This window comes from Canis lupus, chromosome 13 (assembly GCF_048164855.1).
Source record: "Canis lupus baileyi chromosome 13, mCanLup2.hap1, whole genome shotgun sequence".
NCBI classification, from domain to species: domain Eukaryota; kingdom Metazoa; phylum Chordata; class Mammalia; order Carnivora; family Canidae; genus Canis; species Canis lupus.
This window is the reverse complement of record NC_132850.1, coordinates 8373937-8394750: the sequence shown is the minus strand read 5'-3', so window position 1 is coordinate 8394750 and position 20814 is coordinate 8373937. Positions and strand designations below refer to the sequence as shown.

The window sequence follows — 20814 nt, the reverse complement described above, 5'->3', positions numbered from 1 at the left end:
TGCAGTTCTGCCGTTTTATTTTTCCTGGGATACTCAAGGGGATGTGGGAACAGCCACAGGTGTGGTGGGGGGAAGCCCCATCTCCCCCCCAGCAGCGGGGAACGGGAGAGGCCCAGGCGCCCTGGTCCTGGGTTGGTCCAGCCACTGCGGTCCCTGGGCCCGGCGGGCTGGGGGCGGAGGGCGCAGCCCCGGGGGGGCGGCAGGCTCCGGGGTGGGGTTCGGGATTCTTCATAAAAAGCCACGAAGCTTGATCCCCACGAAGCCCAGCCCCGCGGGGTGGGGGGGTGGGGGACGCAGAGCCCAGATGGGGGACCCGGCCCGGCCCGGCCCGTGGAGGGGGAGGGACGTGATGGCAGAGATGGTGCGGGGCGGGGGGGCGGGGGGGCGGGGGGGCGAAGCGTCGGACCAGGAGGGAGGGGTCCGGTGGGGGCGCAGGGCGGAGAGGCACGGCCCCAGCCCGGCCCGGGCGCCTCCGCGGGGGTCGGGAAGGTAAAAAACCCACGAGCGCGGGCGGGCGGGCGGGCGGGGCGCGCGGAGCCGGCGGGCGGGCGCTCGGGCGGCCGCGTTCACAGTGACCTCGACGCTGGGTGTACAGTACGGGCGAAAACCGCGGGCCCGGCGGGCGGCCCGGTCACAGCCTGGTCTGGGCCTCGGGGATGTAGATCTCGATGCTGTCGGCGCTCTCGGTGGCCGAGCTGTGGCGGAAGGACGCGGCGCGCTTGGCCGCCAGGAGCCGCTTGCGCGCTTCCTGCCGCTGCCGGTCCACCGAGTCCAGGGAGCGCTCCTTCACCGGCACGCCCCGGCCCCGCGGGGGCTTCTTTGGTATCGGCGGAGGGACCTTCTTCTCCTCCTGCGGGGGAGGGCGGGGGGTCAGGGGAGGCCGCGGGTCACCCCCGGCCCGGCCCCGCCGGCCCCGGCCCCGCCCCCGCCAGCTCGGGCCCCGCCCCGCCCCCACCGCCCTAGCCCCGCTCTCTCCAGCCCGGCCCCGGCCCCGCCCCCGCCAGCCCCGGCACCGCCCCCACCGCCCCGGCCCCGCCCCCGCCAGCCCCGGCCCCGCCCCCACCGCCCCGGCCCCGGCCCCGCCAGCCCCGGCCCCGCCCCCACCGCCCCGGCCCCGGCCCCGGCCCCGCCAGCCCTGGCCCTGCCGCTCCCCCATCCACAGGGCCCCCCCACCGCCAGCCCCGCGAGGGCTTCTTTGGTATCCGCGAAGGGACCTTATTCTCCTCCTGCGGTAGGGCAGGCTCAGTGGAGACCGCGGGTCACCCCCCCCACCCCCACCCCGCCCCGGCCCTATCCCCACCCCGGGCCCGCCCCTATTGCCCCGGCCCCGCCCCGCCGCCCCCGGGCCCCGCCCCCTCCACCCCGGCCCCGCCCCGGCCCCCACCGCGCGCCTCCGACGCCCGAGCCTGGGATCGCGAACCAGGCCAAAGCGGCTTTTCGCTACAAAGGACGAACCAGGGCGCCCCCCGGCGCCGACGGTGTCCCCCAAGGGCTGGCTCCAGGGCCGCGGCGGGGAGGGGGGTGCGGCCCGACTCAGGCAGGGCAGCGGGCAGCGGGCTCGCTCCCAGGCCTCGGGGTGCCCTCCGCGCCTGGGTCCAAGCCCGCTCTCCTGCAGCTCTAGGGATGCGCCCTCCGACCACAGCCCGCGCCAGGGGGCAGCAGCACCCCCCCCCCCGGGTTCTGGGGGCTCAGGCAGTGACGAGCACAGGCCCCAGCACACGGCAGCGGTGCAGTCACCATCACGGCTCCAGGACTGCCTCTGCTGCCCTGAGTGCCCTCTGCTCCCCCCGCCCCCCCAGGCCGGTCTGGCCTCTCTCCTGAAGGCGCTCTCCCCCTACCTTAGGCTCCAGGAGTTTCCAGCTGTTGGCCTTGAGTTGCTGTAGCTCCAGGAACTTGAGGGTCACATCCTCGATAGAGAGCTGCAGGAGGTCCCAAAAACCCGCCAGGTCCTGGAAGGTGGGCACAGGGAACGCAGTGGGGTCCTTCCGTGGGGGGAGACAGGAAAGACAGCCGGTCAGGAAGATCTGCACCCCAGCCAGGACACAGAAAGCCCTATCCCTGGGAAGGGGCGGGCGGGGTGGGGGGGGCAGGGAGGCAAGAGCGAGCCCAGCCTCTGCATCCTGGGCACAAGCACCGGCCGCACCTCCAGGCACACACCTGCGGTGAGCTCCGGCCCACGGGCACTCACCATGCTTTGCTGACACAGCCGGAAGAACTGCTGAACCTTCTGGGACAGGAGAAGCTGTGTGCTGCCCACGGCGCTGCGGATCTTCTCCAGGACTGGAGAGCGGGAGGGGATTCAGGGGAGGGACCGATGCCTCGCCTTTCCCAGCCTCCAGGAAGCCTGCCCTGAATGACTCAACCTTGCCTTATCTGGCACCGTCTGTGTCCTCGGGCACCTCCCCGCATCCTCCGGGTCCCCACAAGCAGCTCAAACCCCACCTCATCAAGAAGCCTGTATCCTCAGACGCCACTGTTTCCTCATACGAGCTCCATCTCTTAAGCACTCATCCTCCCATGTCCTTCTCTCCTCCCATGACATGGAAACCAGCCCCAGCCTTGCCCGTCAGGCTCGCCCAGGCACTACTCAATGACCACCCAGGGGCAGACCCTTGTCACTCATCGAGGAGTCCCGAAAATGTCATGCGTCTTCCTAGTCACTACCTCATCAGCTCAGGGCTGTGTGCCCCTGGATGGACCTGCAGGGAAGGGCCGTGGCCGTGTCCTGGGGAATGACCCTCCTTCCCCTAGGCCTCGCACAGTGACGTGACGTTGTGCCCTGCCTGGCCCCCTACTCTGCAGTGTGTCCCGCTCCCTGGATCAGCCCTGGACTCCACACGGGCCAAGTGGGAGCAGCGCCCCTGACCCCCGTGGCCTGGGTGACCGGGACGTCCAGCATCTCCTAAGAGGCCCGGCCCTTTCTCCTGGGCCCCCTTCCCAGACCCGCCTTGGCTGCCGCAGCCGCTCCCCGCCTCCTTCCAGGGGCTCCCAGCTCGCCCTGCTGCCAGGGGCACCCATGGAGATGCAGGCTGAAGAACCGAGCCACGGGAGGCCCAGTGAAGCCCACCCGGAGGGCAGCCGGCCCCCCACTCGCCACGCAGCCCATGGAGCCCCCCACTCACTCTCCTCGGGCAGCTCGTAGTCCTCCGCCTCGCGCTCCATCTGCTGGCACCAGTGCTCCAGCTTCTCCACCTCCGCCCGCAGCATCTTGATGAACCACTCGCCGTCCCGTGGGCAAGGGGACGTGCGGCCTGAGTCGGGGAGGCTACGTGAGCCGCGCTCCATCCAGGAGTCTCGGCGGCTGGCCCCGGGGCCAGGGGTGGGGGCGGGGGCAGGGCCGGGCGACCCATCGGTGGCCGGCGGCTCATACGGCAGTGGGTAGCCCTCGCGGTAGGCCCACTGGCCCTGCGTGTGGACCGTGCGGAAGACTGAGTAGGTGGGGGCCCGGGGCCCGGGCTGGGGCTCAGAAGCGTGCCTCTGGAAGGAGCGTCCAAACTGCAGGGCCTTGTCTTCTGTGGCCACCGTGGCCAGGCCGGCCAGGCCCTCCAGCTCCAGGTCCGCCTGCACACCTGCCGTCACGCTGTTGGAGCGCTTGAACCTTGCCCGCCTGGTGACAGAGGGGGCCGTCATCTCCACCCCTGCCTGGCCAGCCCTGCCCTCCCCTCCCAGCCCAGGCCCTGCAGGAATGGGAAAAGGGAAAAGCCACCTCCAACGTGAGGACACTAACCCCGGCCGCTCGCTCTGGCCGTCCTCGCAGGTGGGCACAGACGCCTGCTGTGCCGCCTCTGGACAGGGCTGACGTTCCAGTCAACAGCCTGTCCTCCGCGGGCAGAAAGGATGCTGCACACGGCGGCCCGACTGGACGCAGCCAGAGCCCGGGAGCGCGACGGCCGGGCCGAAGCCGGACAGTGGGGCACAGCCGAAGGGCCACGGGGCCGGGGAGGCGGCTCTCCACCCACAGCACAAAAGTATTTCAGCATTTTAACAAAAGAGCAGAGTTTGCTGACAGCATGTGTCGCTAGCTTACACCACCTGCATGGCTCTGTCTCCAGCAGGGAGGCCCTGTGGTCACCCGGCTACCAAGTAGCTGAGCCAGGAGCTGGACTCAGGGCTGCCACCGCCACAGCCCAGCACTTCCCACACCCTTGCTGCTCCAACGCCAGGAAGAGCTGCCTGGCCTCGGAGGGGAGCCCCGGAGCAGGGAGGAGCCTGCAGCTGAAAGGACGTCCCCCTGGGGACCCTGTGGCTCAGCCCAGCCTGGCCAGACACAGTCAGCCAGCGCCAGTGTTGCTGAATTAAGTTGTTGGCAGGAATGACAGGAGGCCTGGAAATTTCTTGTCTATGAGTTAATATGCAAATCCTCTGCAACACAGAAAGTCAACTGGCCTTGTTCTTTGTCATCCCGCCCCCCACCCCCAACCAACTCAGTTCAGCGTTCTTGCCTCTGCAGAGCCTGCTGCCCCTGAAGCGCGGGGCTGCGGTCAGACAGTCCTTGAAGAAGTGGGAGGCAGCAGACGGGAGGGCGGTGGGGAGGGGTCGACGCAAGTTTGATGTCTGGAAATGTCAGGACCATAAAATAAAGCACCCATGTGTCTTAAGCCACTTGCACCCCGTTATGGCCTAAAGAGAGCAGGACTCGGGGAAGGGGGCAGCTCTTCGGGGGGGGGGGCAACTTCCAGCCTCCCCAGAGTCTCCAACTGCCACAATTTCAGCCTTGCGCTGGCTGCCCAGGCCTCCTCTCCAGGCCGCCTGCCTTGCCTGCCTGCTTCCCTCCAGCTGGCGGGCTGCCTGCTGGGAGCCTGTTGCCATAGAAACCAGGCCCAGAAGGATGCTGCAGGACCCAGGAAAGAGAGATGCACTCATGTGCAGCCTCCAACAAGCCCTGTGTCTCCACCCCCACCCGGGGAGGGAGAGAGCACGAGAACATAGCCACATTGCCTCCCACACGGACTTCACCCCGGTCTTCACCCCAGCATCCGCCCTGTCCTGCCCTGGTCAGGACTGGAACCAGCCTCTGCCCTCTATGGGATCAGGCTCCTTTCGACATACCTCCGTCTCCACTCAGCACCAAGGAAGAGCACTAGATGGGGAGTCAGATCGGAGTTCTGATGCTGCTTTTGTTGCTACATGCCTCTGGGAAGTCCCTCACCCTGTCTACGTGCGTTTGTAAAATATACCGTACGGTACATACGATTAGGTATAAATACACGTGCGCACATGTATACTACTAAAACGATGGGAATGGACCGGTACTCGCCAAGGTACCTCCTCTCTCAAAAATCACAGCTTGCATATTGTCCCATCAGGGACTCACCAGTCCACTCAGATCTGGGGCCGTCGTCCCAAAGCGGACCCCCCTGCCCACCTCACTCCCCTGCCTGAAACCCTCTCGTGAGCCTCCCACTGCCAACAAGATAAAGTTCAAGCTTCCTCTGCTGGCATTCACCCAACACCAGCATCTACACTGGAAGCAGTCGTCCTCCCCAGCCCCATCCCGCCTGCATCCTCCTTGTTCCCCAAGTAGATTCTAGTGGGCTGGACTCTAAGCCTTCACCTGTGCTATTCCCCATTCTCAAATGGCCTTCCTCCCTCCCCGTCCATTCCCGGCTCCCGTCCTCTCTTCCTCTGTGAGCCTGCTGACTGCCCCTGTCCTTCAGCCCCCTGCCTTTGCAGCCTTTCACCCATCCTCCCAGGGTCCTGAGGGGATCACATTCTGTCTGGATGGAAGCAGGCCACGGGGTCCAGAACAGAAGCAGCATACGCGCCCCAGGCTCCATGGTCCTCAAGCCTCTACCTCAAGGAGGCCCCTTCACCATGTCCATCTCGTGGAAGATCAAAACAAGTTGAGAAGCTCGGGATTATGAGGAGCGCAGTCTTCACCAGGACTCCTAGCCGGGGGCCAGAGATCGGCACAGGTCCAGCAGGAGCCAGTCAAGCTTGGGCAAGTGCTTTTGAAAATCACCCATTAAGAGACTCTTAACCATAGAGAACAAACTGAGGGTTTCTGGAGGGGCGGCAGGTGGGGGTAACAGGCATCAGGGAGAGCACCCGATGTAACAGGCGCGAGGCGTTACATGTAAAAGATGAATCCCTAAGCTCTGAGACCTGAGAGCTGATAGCTCTGAGACCAATACTACACTGTACATCAACTAACTTGAACCTAAATAAAAACTTGAAAGAAAAATAAAATTTAAAAAAAATGTAAATTAATAACAAAACCAGCCGTGAGAAGCAGCTGGCTGGCTCAGTCAGTGGAGCGTGCAGCTCTTGATGTCAGGGTCATAGGTTCCAGCCCCACGCTGGGTGTAGAGATGACTTGAATGACAAAATCTTTAAAAAAAAAAAACTAAAGATAAAAATAAGTAATCAAACCAGCAGCATGGGACATGATCGCCCAAGAAAAGAGCCATGAAACAAAGATGCAGAGCCCTGGGGAACGTGGACATTTCAGGGGCAGGTGGAGATGATGTAGCCCCAGCGGCGTCTAAGCCAAAGGAGAAGAGGATGGAAACCAGGACAAAGTCAGCTAAAGGCCAGCAGGGAGGGGACAAGGGTCTCAAGAAGGGTGTGAGCTGTCAACATGGGAAACATAGCCCACGGAAGATGTCCACTGATTTGGCCAAATGGAAGCCACCGGCAGCCAGGGCAGGAGTCAGTCTGGCAGAGTCCGAGGGCGGACGCAGGGGACAGAAGGTCGTCAGGAGGGACAACTGAGCAAGACAATTCAAAGAGCTTAGCTGAGAAAAGAGGAAAAGGGGAGACAGTGTACCTTCCAGGAAGGTTATCTGTCAGTGAGCTCTCCATCTGGGGGGGGGGGGGGATTGTTCCAAGGGGGAGGAGAGGGATGCTTGATTTAGGATGGTTCCCCCGCGCCTTGCTCAAGAGGATGGAAGCTGCGGGGACCGCAGAGTCACACTCCAAGAGGTCCACAGCCTAGTTCCTGGCAGCTCCGAACAGGTCGCCTTCCACGACAAAAGGGCCTTTGCAGATACGACGACGCTAAGGGTCCCGAGACGATGGGAAGAGCCTGCACTACCCAGGTGCGTCCAGCCGAATCACAAAGGTCCCCATAAGGAAAGAGGGGGACCCAGGCTGGGATGTGGGGACTCACCCTGCCACCGCGGCCCCAAAGGCGAAGGCAGCCCACGAGCCAGGGACAGTGCGTAACCTCGGACACAGGGGAAGGTGACGGAGGGAGGATTGCTCCTGGGGGTGCCGAGGGCGCCGGCGCTGCCTACAGAGTGGCGTTAGCCCTGTGAGGCACACTCAGGCGCCCGAGCCCTGGGGATCTGGGACAGTAAGCACGTGTTGTTCCACGCTGGGGGGCTGTGGCGGCCCCACAGCCTCGAGGGGAAACCACCAACCTGTAAAGGGAAACCGGTCCGAGGTCGCGGAGAAAGAGGCCGGGGTCCGAGGACCGGCCCTCCGGGGCTGCATCACCACCCCGTCCATGCAGGCAGTCGCGCTAGCCCGAGGGTTCCAGTCAAACCGTACTCAGTCCCCCTCCCGGGCCAGGCGGTTCCAAGCGTGGTCCAGCGCGGTGGTGGGGGCCGGCGTCTACACCCCTGCAGCCCGTTCCAGGACCGGGGGTGGGGGGGCGGCCCTACCTGGGGAGACACCGCCTCAGCCTCAGGCAGGACCGGTGGCAGAGGTGAGGGAAAGGAGGCGGGGAAGTTAGGGCTCGGTCTGGACATGGGAACGGGGGGGGGGGTCCCCACCAGGCGACCCCAATCCTTCCGAGATGTGGATGGACATTTGGGGGCAGGGGTGGGGGGTCAGGGAGGAAGCGAGAATGAGCAGCTTGGGGGGTGGGGCTTGTGCCTCAGTTTCCCCAGCCACCAGTGAGAGCAGTGCACAGGACTGGCAGGAGATAACGGACGTCAAGGACTGAGAGTGGCGCCCGGCCGCCCTGTGTGACTGTCACTGGCCCTGTGGGGAGGCGGGGAGCTCTCGCCAGAAAAGACAGGGAGCTGGACAAGCACGACGGCAGGAACGCGCCTGGAGAGCCCGCGAGGGCACCGTGGTGATGCGTGGCTGTGATGGCCGCTGATCACTTGCACCTGCTGTCACCCGGCACCTGGATCGACACCCCTTTCATCCTCCCCAGCACACTGCGTTCTGGGTGGCAATCTGCATTGGTCTCCCCTATAAATAGAGCCGTTCCCCACACAAGTGCTGGCTGAGCGGTTGGGTGGGGGGTGGTGGCAGGGGTGGCTCGGCTGGAAGGCGGGATGCAGGGACCACCGCTCAGCCCCCAGGACCCATCCGTCCCTCCTCGGTAACAGGATCCCACAGGTTTAAGTTGCACACACGGCCATGCCGAGTAATGATTCTTTCACCCGCCTCCCGGGTGTAGCCCACACGGCCAAGTCCTAGCTCGTGGGACATGAGCATGTCCTCCCCGCTGGCCGGAATGCAGACGCGACAGCTGGACTCCAGCAGCCGTCCGGGAACACGAGGTGGCAGCCGAGCACCAGGGAGCAGTGAGAAGACGGGAGGGGCCTGGGTCCCGCCGCCGCCCAGCACCCACCGGCTCCCACCCACCAGACTCTGCACCTCTTCCAGGCCAGAGGGACGTAGACATCTGTCCTACCGGGGGTTCTCCGTAACTCACAGCCAAACCTAATCCTAAGGACAACAGATGAGGCTTTGGGGTGCCGCAGTCCGGGGCCTACGTCCCTAATTTCGTTCTGGACCTGGCAGTGTCCGCTGGCATCCTCGCCACGGCCGTAACCGCAGGATAGAAGCCGCCGCGGCTGCGAATCATCGCTCACCCGTAACCGTGCCCGTCACGGTATTTTCTCCCCAAGCTTTTGAACAAGGTCGAGGAGGCCTCACCACTCCTCGTGACGGTGGGGTGACAGTGGCCACATTCCCGATGATTCTGGAAGTTGTGGCGTGGTGACTTGACGGAGACGTCTCTACTGGGATTCTCCGAGGGATGGCACAGGGTGCTCTGGGAAGGAACCGGCTGGTCCCCAGAGACACGAGTCCAAGGATCGGGGAACAGCCAGCAGCTGCCACGAGGTTTCGCTGGGAATACTTGGGCGGGGGGGGACAGCGACCGCCCAGCAAAAGCACAGCCAATGGCTGCCTCTCTCGGGAAGCAGCAGAGGCTTAAACATAATGGGGGGGGGGGGCGCGGGGGGCTCAGTGGTTGAACTGAGCATCTGTCTTCAGCTCAGGGTGTGACCCCGGGGTCCTGGAATCGAGTCCCGTGTCGGGCTCCCCTCAGGGAGCCTGCTTCTCCCTCTGCCTGGGTCTCTGCCTCTCTCTCTGTCTCTTGTGAATAAATAAATAAAATATTTTTTTAAAAAAAGAAGCCCCGGAGCTGAGGGCGGCGCCCACATCAGGGCTTGAGGTCTGCCAGCGGCGCACCTGCTTTCCCAGGACTGTCCTGGGACTAGGAGCTCATGTCGACGGATGCTCCCCCCGCCGGGGCCCAAGGGGCTCTACTCTTTCGGAACCTGCCATTCCCAAGGCCCCAGACACGGCCGTGAGGCGAAGGAAGGGCAGTGGGGAGGGGGCGGCTTTCCTACATGGAATTCTCCAGGGGGCCCCATTTGGGCTCAGCTGGTTATAAATAGGATTGTTAGGTAAAATACAGGACTCGCCGTGAAATTTGAATTTCCAATAAAGAACAGATTTTTCAGTGCGTCTCGTGCAATATATGGGGACTACTCGTACTGGAAATGCTTTCACGGTTTATCTGACAACCAAATTTAACCGAAACTTCTGGTGGCTTTTGTTTGTTCTTTTTTTGCTAAACCTGGAACTTGAGATAAGGTCTTGGTAGGGAAGATCCAGAGGTTAAAAGGTACAAGGGGATTCCCCACAGTTAGAGTTTGAGGAAAAAAAATCCTACAGTCTCTATGTTGTTAAAGGGCCCAGGAAGAGTCTTCGAATACTTGGCAAGGACATTTGTTTGACGCCTTCCTTTACCCTGGCCCGGAGTATGCAGAGGCTGGGTAGACAGGTGCAGTGGGATGCCCTGCGACAGTGCTGGCGTGCTCCCTCCCACCACAAGGCCTTAGCGCATGCTGTTCCTTCTGCCTGGAACACTCTTCTCTCCCACTTGCACCTTGTTAATTTTTGTTCACTTGGTTAAATTGTGTTAATCGTTCACTGGGACCTCTGCCCAAATGTCACTTCCTCGGGGAAGCCCTGCCAAATCCCTCCGACTAGGCCAACGCCCCTCTCACCGGGCACAGACCTCTCCTCTATGGCACCACCACGGCTACACATCTGCGTCATTTAGGAGCGTCTTGGATTAACACGGCAGCCTGCTCCACGGGGCAAGGGAGGCCTGGCCCCACTTACCTCGGTATCTTCAGTGCCTGACAAAGTACTGGACAAATAATAGGGATCCAATAAATACCCGTGGACAAATGAATCTTGGGTGGGGGTTAGGTGCAAATAGAGGTAAAGACGCACCAACACCCGTCCCTATTTATTTATTCCTAAGCCAGGTCGCCACTGACGATGGGCACCGGGACAAGCCCACTGGCAACAGGCACAAGGGGCAATAAAGCGGAGTTCTTCATCCAACGGGTTGACGGGGGACACACTGAAAGATGGAAAAGGAGACGCCCTTGCTCCCTGGCAGTTTGTACGCCCGGCGTGCAGAGAGAGACAGTGAGACGGGAGCAAGGACAAGGGAGTCCAAGGAAATGGGACGGCAGCAGGTGGGGGCTCCTGGATGTTTGCCCAGAAAGGCTGCTGGTAGTCGTGGCTCGCTTTTGTGTACCATGTGGGGCATGGCGTGGGGTACGTCAGACTTAAAATGCCAGGGACATAAGGGACAGAAAGGACAGTGCAGGTGGATAACTAGGGACGCCTGCATCGGACCAGCAAGGGAGCCTGGCCAGAGAGATGCGCCAGATTTCTTCTCTTCCCACCTGTCACCCCCGTGGGTTCCCAGTGTGATCACCTGTCCCGGGCAATCCAGTCCTTCAGACGCTTATCCAACACCATCTCCCCCTCCCCAGCTCCCCTCAACAGGACCTCACGAACACCTACACGGGAGCAAGGGAGACCCCACTCTCTGCCTGTCCCTGCCCTCCTGCAACTTCACTTCAAAGGGCTCCTCCAATCGGTCCACTTCTCTCTGTGTCTGTTGCCATCAACCTAATCCGGACAACTGGGCAGTACGGTAGACGCAACGGACTCGAGAAGCTCCCGCTCACACACCCGCCCACCCCCAAACACGTGGAGATGCTGGATAAAATAAGGTCCAAAGGGGTCCCCGCTATAGTGTGCGCCACGCTTGAAAATAGGAAGAGAGAAGGCTTCGGGTGCTAGAAACAAAGAGGAAATTCGAAACCTCTTTGGGAAATTCCCAAAAAGGAAAGACAAACCTAAATCCGAAGTGAAAGGGACTCTAAGCCAAGTGAGCCAACGGGGATATTGGGCCAGACATATGCTAGAGGCTAGATGGTGATGCCCAGGGAGGGCGAGAGGGGAGCCCTCACACCTGTGCACCCCGGGGAGCTGGACGGGGACCCCGTGCAGGAAGCCAGCAGCCAGAAAAGGGTCCATTTCACTTACAAACGTGGACTGGAAAACTCAGGTCACGCTTCGGGAACGTGGCCGGGAAGTAGGATGCTGAGAATAAGAGCATTGAGGCTGCTTTGGTGTGTGGGTGTGGGTTCCAACGAGCACCGCCACTGAAACACAGAAACTTCAAGCTGAGACATGAACTCTAAAACTGGTCCTAAGCTCGGGCCGTATTTCGGCATGAAAAACACTGAACCATGAGGAAGGAGTGGGCGGTGGCAGGTGATGGTGCATGCATAAATTGTTAAAACGTGGTTGTAAATCTGAACTACTAAACCATAAAAGATTTAAAAAAAAAAAACCGAAGTGATTTGGCAGAATTTTTTTTTAAGAGCTATAATCAGAATACTAGACAAATACAACACGGGAGATGGGAGGAGGGAGCTAAGAAGGAAATTAAAGTGTTCCAAGGTTCTTGGTGTTTGCCTACGAAGGATGGAAATACTATTTTTAGACTTTATCAGAAAAATATTAAATTAGGCATATTTTCTAAAAATTTGAGGAAAAATCACTACCAAAATGTAAATGTCCAGTAGAAGGATAAAGAGAAATAAAGTAAATGTGATCAGTTCAATAGAAGGCAGAAAAGTAGAGGAGGAAGAGGAGGAGAGCAAAGAAAAAGCATGATAGAGGACTCGGCTGGCTGTCGGCGGAGCACGCAGCTCCTGACCTCGGGGGTGTGAGTTCAAGCCCCGTGTTGGGCCTAGAGCTTATTTGCGGGGGGGAAAATAAACAATGAAGAAAGAGCATATCAAATAAAAGATTTTTAAAGAGATAATAAAAATAAGTCCAAATAAATCAGTAATGAAAGATATAGATAAATTGATTAAATACATTTAGTAAATTTCAGCACAAGTAACAGATCTGAAACATAAGGATAAAGGGAGGATGAAAATCAAAGGATGATAAAAGATATTTTGGGAAGTTACCAAAAGAAAGTAGCCATAATAGCAAAATCAAGCAAAACAGACTTTGAGGCAAAAACCAGTAGGAAGGGGGAATCCCTGGGTGGCTCAGTGGTTTAGCACCTGCCTTCAGCCCAGGGTGTGATCCTGGGGTCCTGGGATCGAGTACCATATCGGGCTCCCTGCATGGAGCCTGCTTCTCCTTCTGCCTGTGTCTCTGCCTCTCTCCGTGTGTCTCTCGGGAATAAATAAATAAAATCTTAAAAAAAAAACCCAATAGGAAGGATGAAAAGCAGCCTATTTATGACAAAAGAACCAACCCATGAAAAAGCTATAACAATCGTAAGCCTGAATACATCTGAACAGAACTCTCAAACTAAAGAAAAAAATAAAATAAAATAGAATAAAATAAAAAATAAAGAAAAAAATTAATAAAATTACCAGGGGAAATGACACATCCAAAATCATGGTGAGACTTTTTTTTTTTTAAGAGAGAGTGAGTATGGCAAGGGGTGGGGGGGCACAAAGAGAGAGAGAATCTTAAGCAGACCCCATCATGCCCAGCGCAGAGCCCGTCCGAGGGTGCCACAACCCTGAGATCATGACCTGAGCTGGAATCAAGAGTTGGATGCTTTGGGGACACTGGGTGGCTCAGCAGTTGAGCATCTCCCTCTGGCTCAGGGTGTGACCCCGGGTCCTGGGATCGAGTCCCACATTGGGCTCCCTGCATGGAGCCTGCTTCTCCCTCTATCTGTGCCTCCGCCCCTCTCTCTCTCTGTATGTCTTTCATGAATAAATAAATAAAATCCTTAAAATAAAAAAAAAGATGCCTTGAAAGTTACACACAGCACTCCCACATCGCGTTGGCTGAAACCTCATCGAGGGGCGGCATCTAGCTGCAAGAGAGGCAGTGGTCTATGGTCGTAGTTGGGGAGCAACACAGTCAGCAGAGCACAGAGCTCAATACAGGGTTCTTGTGGCTAAAGACAAAGAAACATGGACATATGGAACTCCAGCAGTTTTTGTATAATCTTGATGTATTATTTTTTATAGATTTTACTGAATTTTTGAATAGCTATTGCTTTAAGAGTTCTAAAAAAATATCTATTTATTTGACAGAGAGAGAAAGAGAGGGAGTGAGTGAATGAGCACACGCAGGGGAAGTGGCAGGCAGAGGCAGAGGGAGAAGCAGTTTCCCCCGGAGCAGGGAGAGCCCAAGGCAGGACTCAATCCCAGGACCTGGGATCATGACCTGAGCCAAAGGCAGACGCTTACCCGACTGAGCCACCCAGGTGGCCCTCCTTTAAGATTTTTATAGTCTCTGTTCATAAGTAATATTAGCTGACGATTTTGCTCTATTGCAGTTATTCAGTTCGGGTATTTAGGTTAGGCTGGACTCCTAAAATGAGTTTGGTAGCATGCTCTGCGTTTCTGTTCTTTGGAACAATTTGTGTCAGGTAAGAATGATCTATTCCTTAAAGGTTTGGTAGAGGTTGCCCATAAAACTGTCTAGGCCCGATGCCTTTTGGGAATAGGAGAAACACGGGGAATCACACAGCTTTAGTTTCTTTTGTGGCTATTGACTTATCCTATTTTCTTTTTTTAAAAAATATTTTATTTATTTACTCGTGAGAGACAGAGAGAGAGAGAGAGGCAGAGACGCAGGCAGAGGGAGAAGCAGGCTCCATGCAGGGAGCCGGACGCGGGACTCGATCCTGGGTCTTCAGGATCACGCCCTGGGCCGAAAGCAGGCGCTAAACCGCTGAGCCACCCAGGCTGCCCCCTATCTGATTTTCTTTTTCTTCTTGAGTCAATTTTGGTCTTTTATATTTTTCAGGAAAATGGGCCATTTTACAAATTTTGACAGTTTTCAAACATTTTTGGCACAGATATTCTTTGTCATAGTGTTATGGTTTTTTTTTTTAGTGTTATGATTTTATAAGTTTTTATTGTATCTATGGCTTATGTCCCCTCTTTTCATTCCTAAATTCCATATATGTATGTTTTACCTCTATTTCTCGATCAGTGTTGTCCGGGGTTTGTATATCTTCTCATTTTAACATATTCTTATTTATTAATTAATGAAAAATGACTTCGTTTCATTTTATTTTATTTTTTTTAGAGAGAGATAGGGAGAGAGTGTGTGCACAAGTGGGCAGGGCAGGGCAGAGGGAGACGGAGAGAGAGAATTTTAAGCATGCTCCTTACCTGGCACAGAGCCGTCATGGGGCTCGATCTCATGACCTTGAGATCATGACCTGAGCCGAAATCAAGAGTCACGTACTGAACCAACTGAGCCACCCAGTCACCTCTTAATATATTTTTAAAGTTGTATTTTATCAGTCTTTTAAAAAACTAGCTTTTGGCATCAGTTAGCATCTCTATTGTTTCTTTGTCTTTTATCTTTATTTTCTCCCTCCTACCATCTTTGTCTTTTTTACAGCCTCTGAAAATGAAAATGAGAAAATGAGAAAACTCATTTTTTAACATGTGTTTTTAAGGCTATAAATTTCCCTTTAACTATCCTACTAGGGCTGCACCTCATAAGTTTTGAGGTGCAGTATTTCCAATGTTCCGTTTTGAATAGCTTGTAGCCATTAACACAATTTCCTTTCTCATTGATGAATTATTTTGAAGATTTTTTTTTTTTTTTTTTTTTTTTAGTTTCCAAATTTTGGCAGGGGGAAGGGTTGGGGAGGTACCTTTTGCACTACCGATTTCTAAATTTGCTGCATGTGGTAACACTATGCATTCTGTACGATGTTTTTATTCCTTAGAATTTGTTGAGGCTTCCTCAGTCATATATATGCAATTCTTACATAGATGATCGGACTTCTACATTATATATCTCAAATGCTTGATTTGCCAGTTCTGAGAGAGTTGTATTAAAAATGTCTCATCAGGGCAGCCCAGGTGGCTCAGCAGTTTAGCCCCTGCCTTCGGCCCAGGGCGTGACCCCGGAGACCCGGGATCGAGTCCCACGTCAGGCTCCCTGCATGGAGCCTGCTTCTCCCTCCTCCTGTGTCTCTGCCTCTCTCTCTCTATGTCTATCATGAACAAATAAATAAATAAATCTTAAAAAAACTTACAACTTAACCTTTAAAAAAAATAAAGATGTTATTTGTTTATTCACGAGAGACCCAGAGAGAGAGAAAGAGAGAGAGGCAAAGGGAGAAGCAGGCTCCATGCAGGGAGCTCGATGCAGGACTCGATCCCGGGACCCCAGGATGACAACCTGAGCCGAAGGCAGACGCTCCACCACTGAGCGCCCCAGGAGCCCTGCTGCTTCTTTTTCTAAGTGAGAGAGACACACACACTTAAGATGCTACTGAGGTCCTGTTACAGCCAAACTTAATCCAAACTGATAATAGCATCAAGCAGGGTTCATCCCAGGAATGAAATAATGGACCAACATGGAAAATCTATTAACATAAATCACATTATAGACGAATGGAGAAAATCTATGGTCATCTAAGTAGATTCTGAAAGAGCATCCGATAAAATTCCGGTCTCATTTTCTGTTGAAAAAGAAAGAGAAGTAAAACCTACAGGGCACCTGTACGGCTAGGCAGTGGAGCATCTAACTCGTGATTTGGCTCAGGTCGTGATCTCAGGGTGGCGAGATCGAGCCTCGTGTCACGCCCAGCTCGGGGCCCCCCTTAAAATTCTCTCTCCCCCTCACTTGCACACATGCTCTGTCTCACTCTCTCTCTCAAAAGAAGAAAGAAAAATCCTCATTTACAAAAAACATGCCTGACTAAAACCCATCATGATTTTCAGATAGATTATGCGTCCCAGTAAGACACAGAAGCAAAACACAGAGATCAGCGTATAAAGCTTTGCATCCTCCCCATGCGGGTGGTGCCCGGTCACCAACGACAATAGGAGAAAAGATCCTAGATCCTCCACAAGGCAAAAGACCGTCCCCTTTCTTGCGCATCAGGACACACTCCTGCTTACTCGCCTCCGCGTCCTCGCTATTATTTCCCTCGAATTCATTCTCCACTTAGCAGCTAGTGATCTTCTGTAAACATAAATTAGACCCTGTCATGCTCCTTTCACCCTTTAATGGCTACTCATCAGTTATAATTAAATTCCAGTTCCTTATCACGCCCATGCTCTGCGTGACCCGGCGCCCGCCTCTTCTCCGATCCACTCCCTCACCACTGCCCCGTCCCACCCCACGCCAGCCCCGGAACCTTCTTTCGGTTCTTGCTGTGTGTAAACGCTGCCCTGCCCCAGCGCCTTGTCGTGTGCTGCTCCCTCCTCCTGCGACGCTTCCACCCCCAGTCATCAGCTGAGCGTCCTACTCAATCCTGGAGTCCCAGCTTAAATGTCATCTGCTCACCCCACACGGGATCCCTTCTCTCTTAGCTTTCTTCTTTCATATCCTCCCCATAATATATGACAATATCCCATTACAGACTATCCCGTAGCGTGTGAGTGGGGGTAACGGGCTTGGTTTCGGGCGCCGGGGGCAGCAATAGAGTTGGGGGAAGTGTGCTCCACGCACAGCTGCATCCCTCCACATCTGCCACCCACCCCTCAAGAACTCAGGCCATCGACCTGCAAACTGGGCTGGCCATAAAGTTCTGGTTCTCTGGGATCTTTGGGGAATATTAAGAGTTGGAAGGAGGGACGCCTGGGTGGCCCAGTCGGCTGAGCTCTCGTGGTTTTGGCTCAGGTTGTGATCTAAGGGGTCAGAGGATGGAGCCCCACATAAGGCTCCTGGCTAAGAATTCTCTCACCCTCTGCCCCCCTCCGCTCACTCACATGCTCTCTCCTCTGTCTCTCAAATAAATAAATAAAATCTTCATTTATTTATTTATTTATTTGAGGGGGGACAGGCCTAAGAGCAGAGAGGGAGTGCCACACAGACAACTCCCCACTGAGCACAGAGCCTCACGCAGGGTGCAATCTCATGACCCTGAGATCACGACCTGAGCCAAAACCAAGAGTTGGACACTTAACCGACGAAACCACCAAGGCACCCTAATACATAAATCTTAAAAAAAAAAAAAAAGAGTTTGTAGGACAGTAGCTTTCAGGAATGATGGGGGCAATAAGACAGCTGTCACCCTTGATGGAGGCATTTACAGCCTGAAGAGCATAAGGGCCTGCGGGGGGCTGGAGGATGCACGGAGAACACAGCTGGAGCCCACAGGAACCCCAAGGAGACGTGACCATGCACATGTGACCGTGCACACACACGCACACAGGGGGACTTAGGGGAAGGGCCCAGTGATGGCAACTGGGAACAGAGCTATGAGGGGCTGCTACTAGGACCCTGGTCGTATCCCTCCCGGGCAACACGGATTACATGAAACTCTGATGGCCGCCCCACTCAAGGCCGCTGGCCTGGGGGCCCTGCAGCCCAGGGGGCAGACGGGCCACTGCGGCACTGCCACCTGGTCGCTAAAGAAAGCGTCTTCGCACAGGAAGCCAAAGACTGGGGGACTCCTCCCAGCACCCCACGTGCTGAGTCTGCAGCTGGAAATTAAGGAAACCGGGTTTCTGGGGCCACCGAAGGCCACACCCGTGGCTGCTGTAATCTGACCATCTCGGTATGTCACAGACTCGCGCATGCATGTAACAGGGGCCCTGACGGGTTGCACGCTGGGTGAGCAGCATTACATTGGCCCAGGGACCCCGGGAGGCAGTGTTCAGGCTGACGCATTTCTCAGTCCACATACTCGGACACCACAGGGAGCAACAGGGGACGGGAAAAATGCTGCTATCCCCCGGAAGGACAATTGTAGGAGGCCCTGCTTGGCACCTAGCAGTCACCTCTCCCCAGCGTCCCCTTCCCCCAACACTCCCATCCCTCTGGAGCCCGAGGCAGGCAGGGGTGGGAAGAGAACTCCCTTTAGGTCTGATGACTGCCCTGGCGACCCGAAGGAGGGGGAGCAGGCCGAGCGAGCGGGGAGGGCTGGGCAGCCGCTTCTCCCGCCCCAAACCTGAGAAGGCCGCACCCAGACCTACCTCTTGTCATCCTCCACCTGGACACCGATGGAGTGGAACTCTCTTCGACTCCGGTTCTCAGTGTCCGAGTCTGAGATAGTCTCCACCTGGGGCAGGATCAGGGGAGTCAGGGCCAGGGCTAGACCAGGGACGCAGGCACCCGGGGGGGGGGCAGTGTGAGTGGAGGCCAGGCCCCCAGCCAGGGGGCCCAAGCAAGTACAGGGACCCAGGAGGTCAAGAGGGCCCCCCCACTCCACACCCCTGGTGAGGTGGTGTTCACGGAAAGGAAGGGTGCCGAGGGCACGGGCTGGCCCTGGGGTTGGCGGTCCTGCCCCCACCCCCTCAGCAGCTCGGGAAGCAGGAGGAAAGCCCTGAGCACCGGGGAGGCCGCCCCCACCCTCTCAGCCCCCCTCCCCTACCTGCACCCCTATGGACGGCCGCCACTTGCGCTGGCGCGCCAGGCTCCGCAGCTCCTCCCTGCCTGGGATGGTCTTGATGATGAGTGTGGGGGGCTTGGGCCCGGCCCGGGGGGGCACGGGCGCCAGGTCCAGGGTGCGCGCGCCCAGGGCGGGCCCGTCCAGCCCGTCGGCAGAGCTGCAGCGCCGCGCAGGGCCCTCGGCGGCCGAGAAGCTCTCGTGGGCAGAGTCGGTGCTGCTCTGGGCGGTGATGGAGATGCGCGGCGGGGCCTGGCTGCCCGGCGGGATGGGGGACGGGGCCTTCCGGAAGTTGAAGGCTGCGGCGGGAAGGCGGCGGGTGAGCCGGGTGTCCCGGGTGTCCCGGGGGCGTCCGGGGGGTGTCCCAGGGGATGGCTCAGGGGGTGTCCCAGGGGTGGCCTGGGGGGTGTCCAGGGGGTGTCCCAGTGGGTGTCCTGGGGGGTGTCTCAGGGGGTGGCCCAGTGGGTGGCCCAGAGGGTGTCCCAGAGGGTGGCCCAGCAGGTGGCCCAGAGGGGTGGCCCGGGGGGTGGCCCTAGGGGTGTCTCAAGGGGCATCCCAGTGGGTGTCTCAGGGGGTGGCCCAGTGGGTGGCCCAGGGGGTGACCCAGAGGGTGTCCCGGGGGTGGCCCAGTGGGTGTCCCAGTGGGTGGCCCGGGGAGTGTCCCTAGGGGTGTCTCAAGGGGTGTCCCAGTGGGTGTCCCGGGGGGTGTCTCAGGAGGTGGCCCAGCAGGTGGCCCAGAGGCTGGCCCAGGGGGTGGCCCAGCAGATGTCCCAGTGGGTGGCCCGGGGGGTGGCCCAGGGGGTGTCCCAGTGGGTGTCCCTGGGGTGTCTCAAGGGGTGTCCCAGTGGGTGTCCCGGGGGGTGTCTCAGGGGGTGGCCCAGTGAGTGTCTCAGGAGGTGGCCCAGTGGGTGTCCCAGCAGGTGTCCCGGGGGTTTCCCAGGGACGTCCCAGCGGGTGTCTGGAGGGGTGTCCCAGCAGGTGTCCCAGGGGGTGTCTGGGGTTGTCCCAGGGGGCATCCCAGTGGGTGTCCCAGCAGGTGTCCGGGGGTGTCCCAGCGGGCGTCAGCCGCCCCCACCCACACCCTTGGGGCGCCAGAGGACCCAGGCCGCCCGCGCACCCCGCGCCAAGGCTCGAGCTCCGCCTCATCCGGCCCAGAGAGGCGAGCGGCCGCCCAGGTCACGCAGCCCTGGCCGGGCCGGGCCCCAGGAGGGCGCACTCACAGGAGCCGGGCCTCCCTGAGACAGAGGCGGGGGCGGCGAGGAGGGGCAGGCAGTCGTCGTCTTGAGAGCAGCCGGCCTGGATGGCCCGGAGGTAGCTGTGGCTCCGCATACGGAAACAGCCGGGCAGGTCCAGGGCGTCCACCGCCTGCGACTCCAGCTCCCCAAACACGGACCCGCACACGGCCTCCAGCTGCTGGTTCAGCTCCTCACTGAGCTGCGGGGGGACGGGGGGGGGGGTGTTACTGGGGCTCTGGGAGGAAAGCGGTGCCTCCGACATACCAGATGTGCGCGGGCTGTGTGCCGCCTGCTTTCGGAGGAAGAGACCCTCCGTCGGGGCGCAGGAAGGTGGAGGCGCCTCTGCCCTGTGCTGCTCCCCAAGGCCTGCCTCGGGGTCTAGTGTTACCTCCCCCCGTGTCTGCCTTCCCAGGCTTCCAGGACCACCCTATCTCCCTCTGCACCAAGCCCCAACCCCTCCCATTTCTTTCACCTCCCCCTGAAGGTGTCAGGGACACCCACCCTCCAGCCCAGCATGGACGTGGGGAACTGCAGGGAAGGCCACCTCTCATTTTATTATGTATGACCCATCACATCACAAAATGGATTGACAGCAACCTATAGAGATCCATACCGTGAGGCTGGGAAGAAATCAATGGGTAAGTGATCAAGGAAAAATTATTAACCTTCGAGTGTTGTAAACCTTCTCCCACCTTCTGCCCACTCCCTCGGGTTCTGATTTGG

At 58.0% G+C, this 20814-nt stretch overlaps 1 protein-coding gene across 2 annotated transcripts in view; it reads right to left on the bottom strand.

Annotated features, from left to right (window-relative positions):
* The window catches only part of DLGAP3 (DLG associated protein 3), a 61728-nt gene continuing 40914 nt past the window's right edge, over nucleotides 1-20814 (bottom strand). For both annotated transcript variants that reach the window (XM_072772011.1, XM_072772012.1), the window contains exons 6-12: nucleotides 20077-20290; nucleotides 18842-19155; nucleotides 18444-18529; nucleotides 3123-3607; nucleotides 2189-2280; nucleotides 1839-1982; nucleotides 1-850 (exon numbers count right to left, since the gene is read on the bottom strand). In XM_072772011.1, the coding sequence (XP_072628112.1) occupies nucleotides 632-850; nucleotides 1839-1982; nucleotides 2189-2280; nucleotides 3123-3607; nucleotides 18444-18529; nucleotides 18842-19155; nucleotides 20077-20290 (1554 nt within the window). In that variant the 3' untranslated portion in view covers nucleotides 1-631. The remainder of the gene's footprint in view (nucleotides 851-1838; nucleotides 1983-2188; nucleotides 2281-3122; nucleotides 3608-18443; nucleotides 18530-18841; nucleotides 19156-20076; nucleotides 20291-20814) is intronic.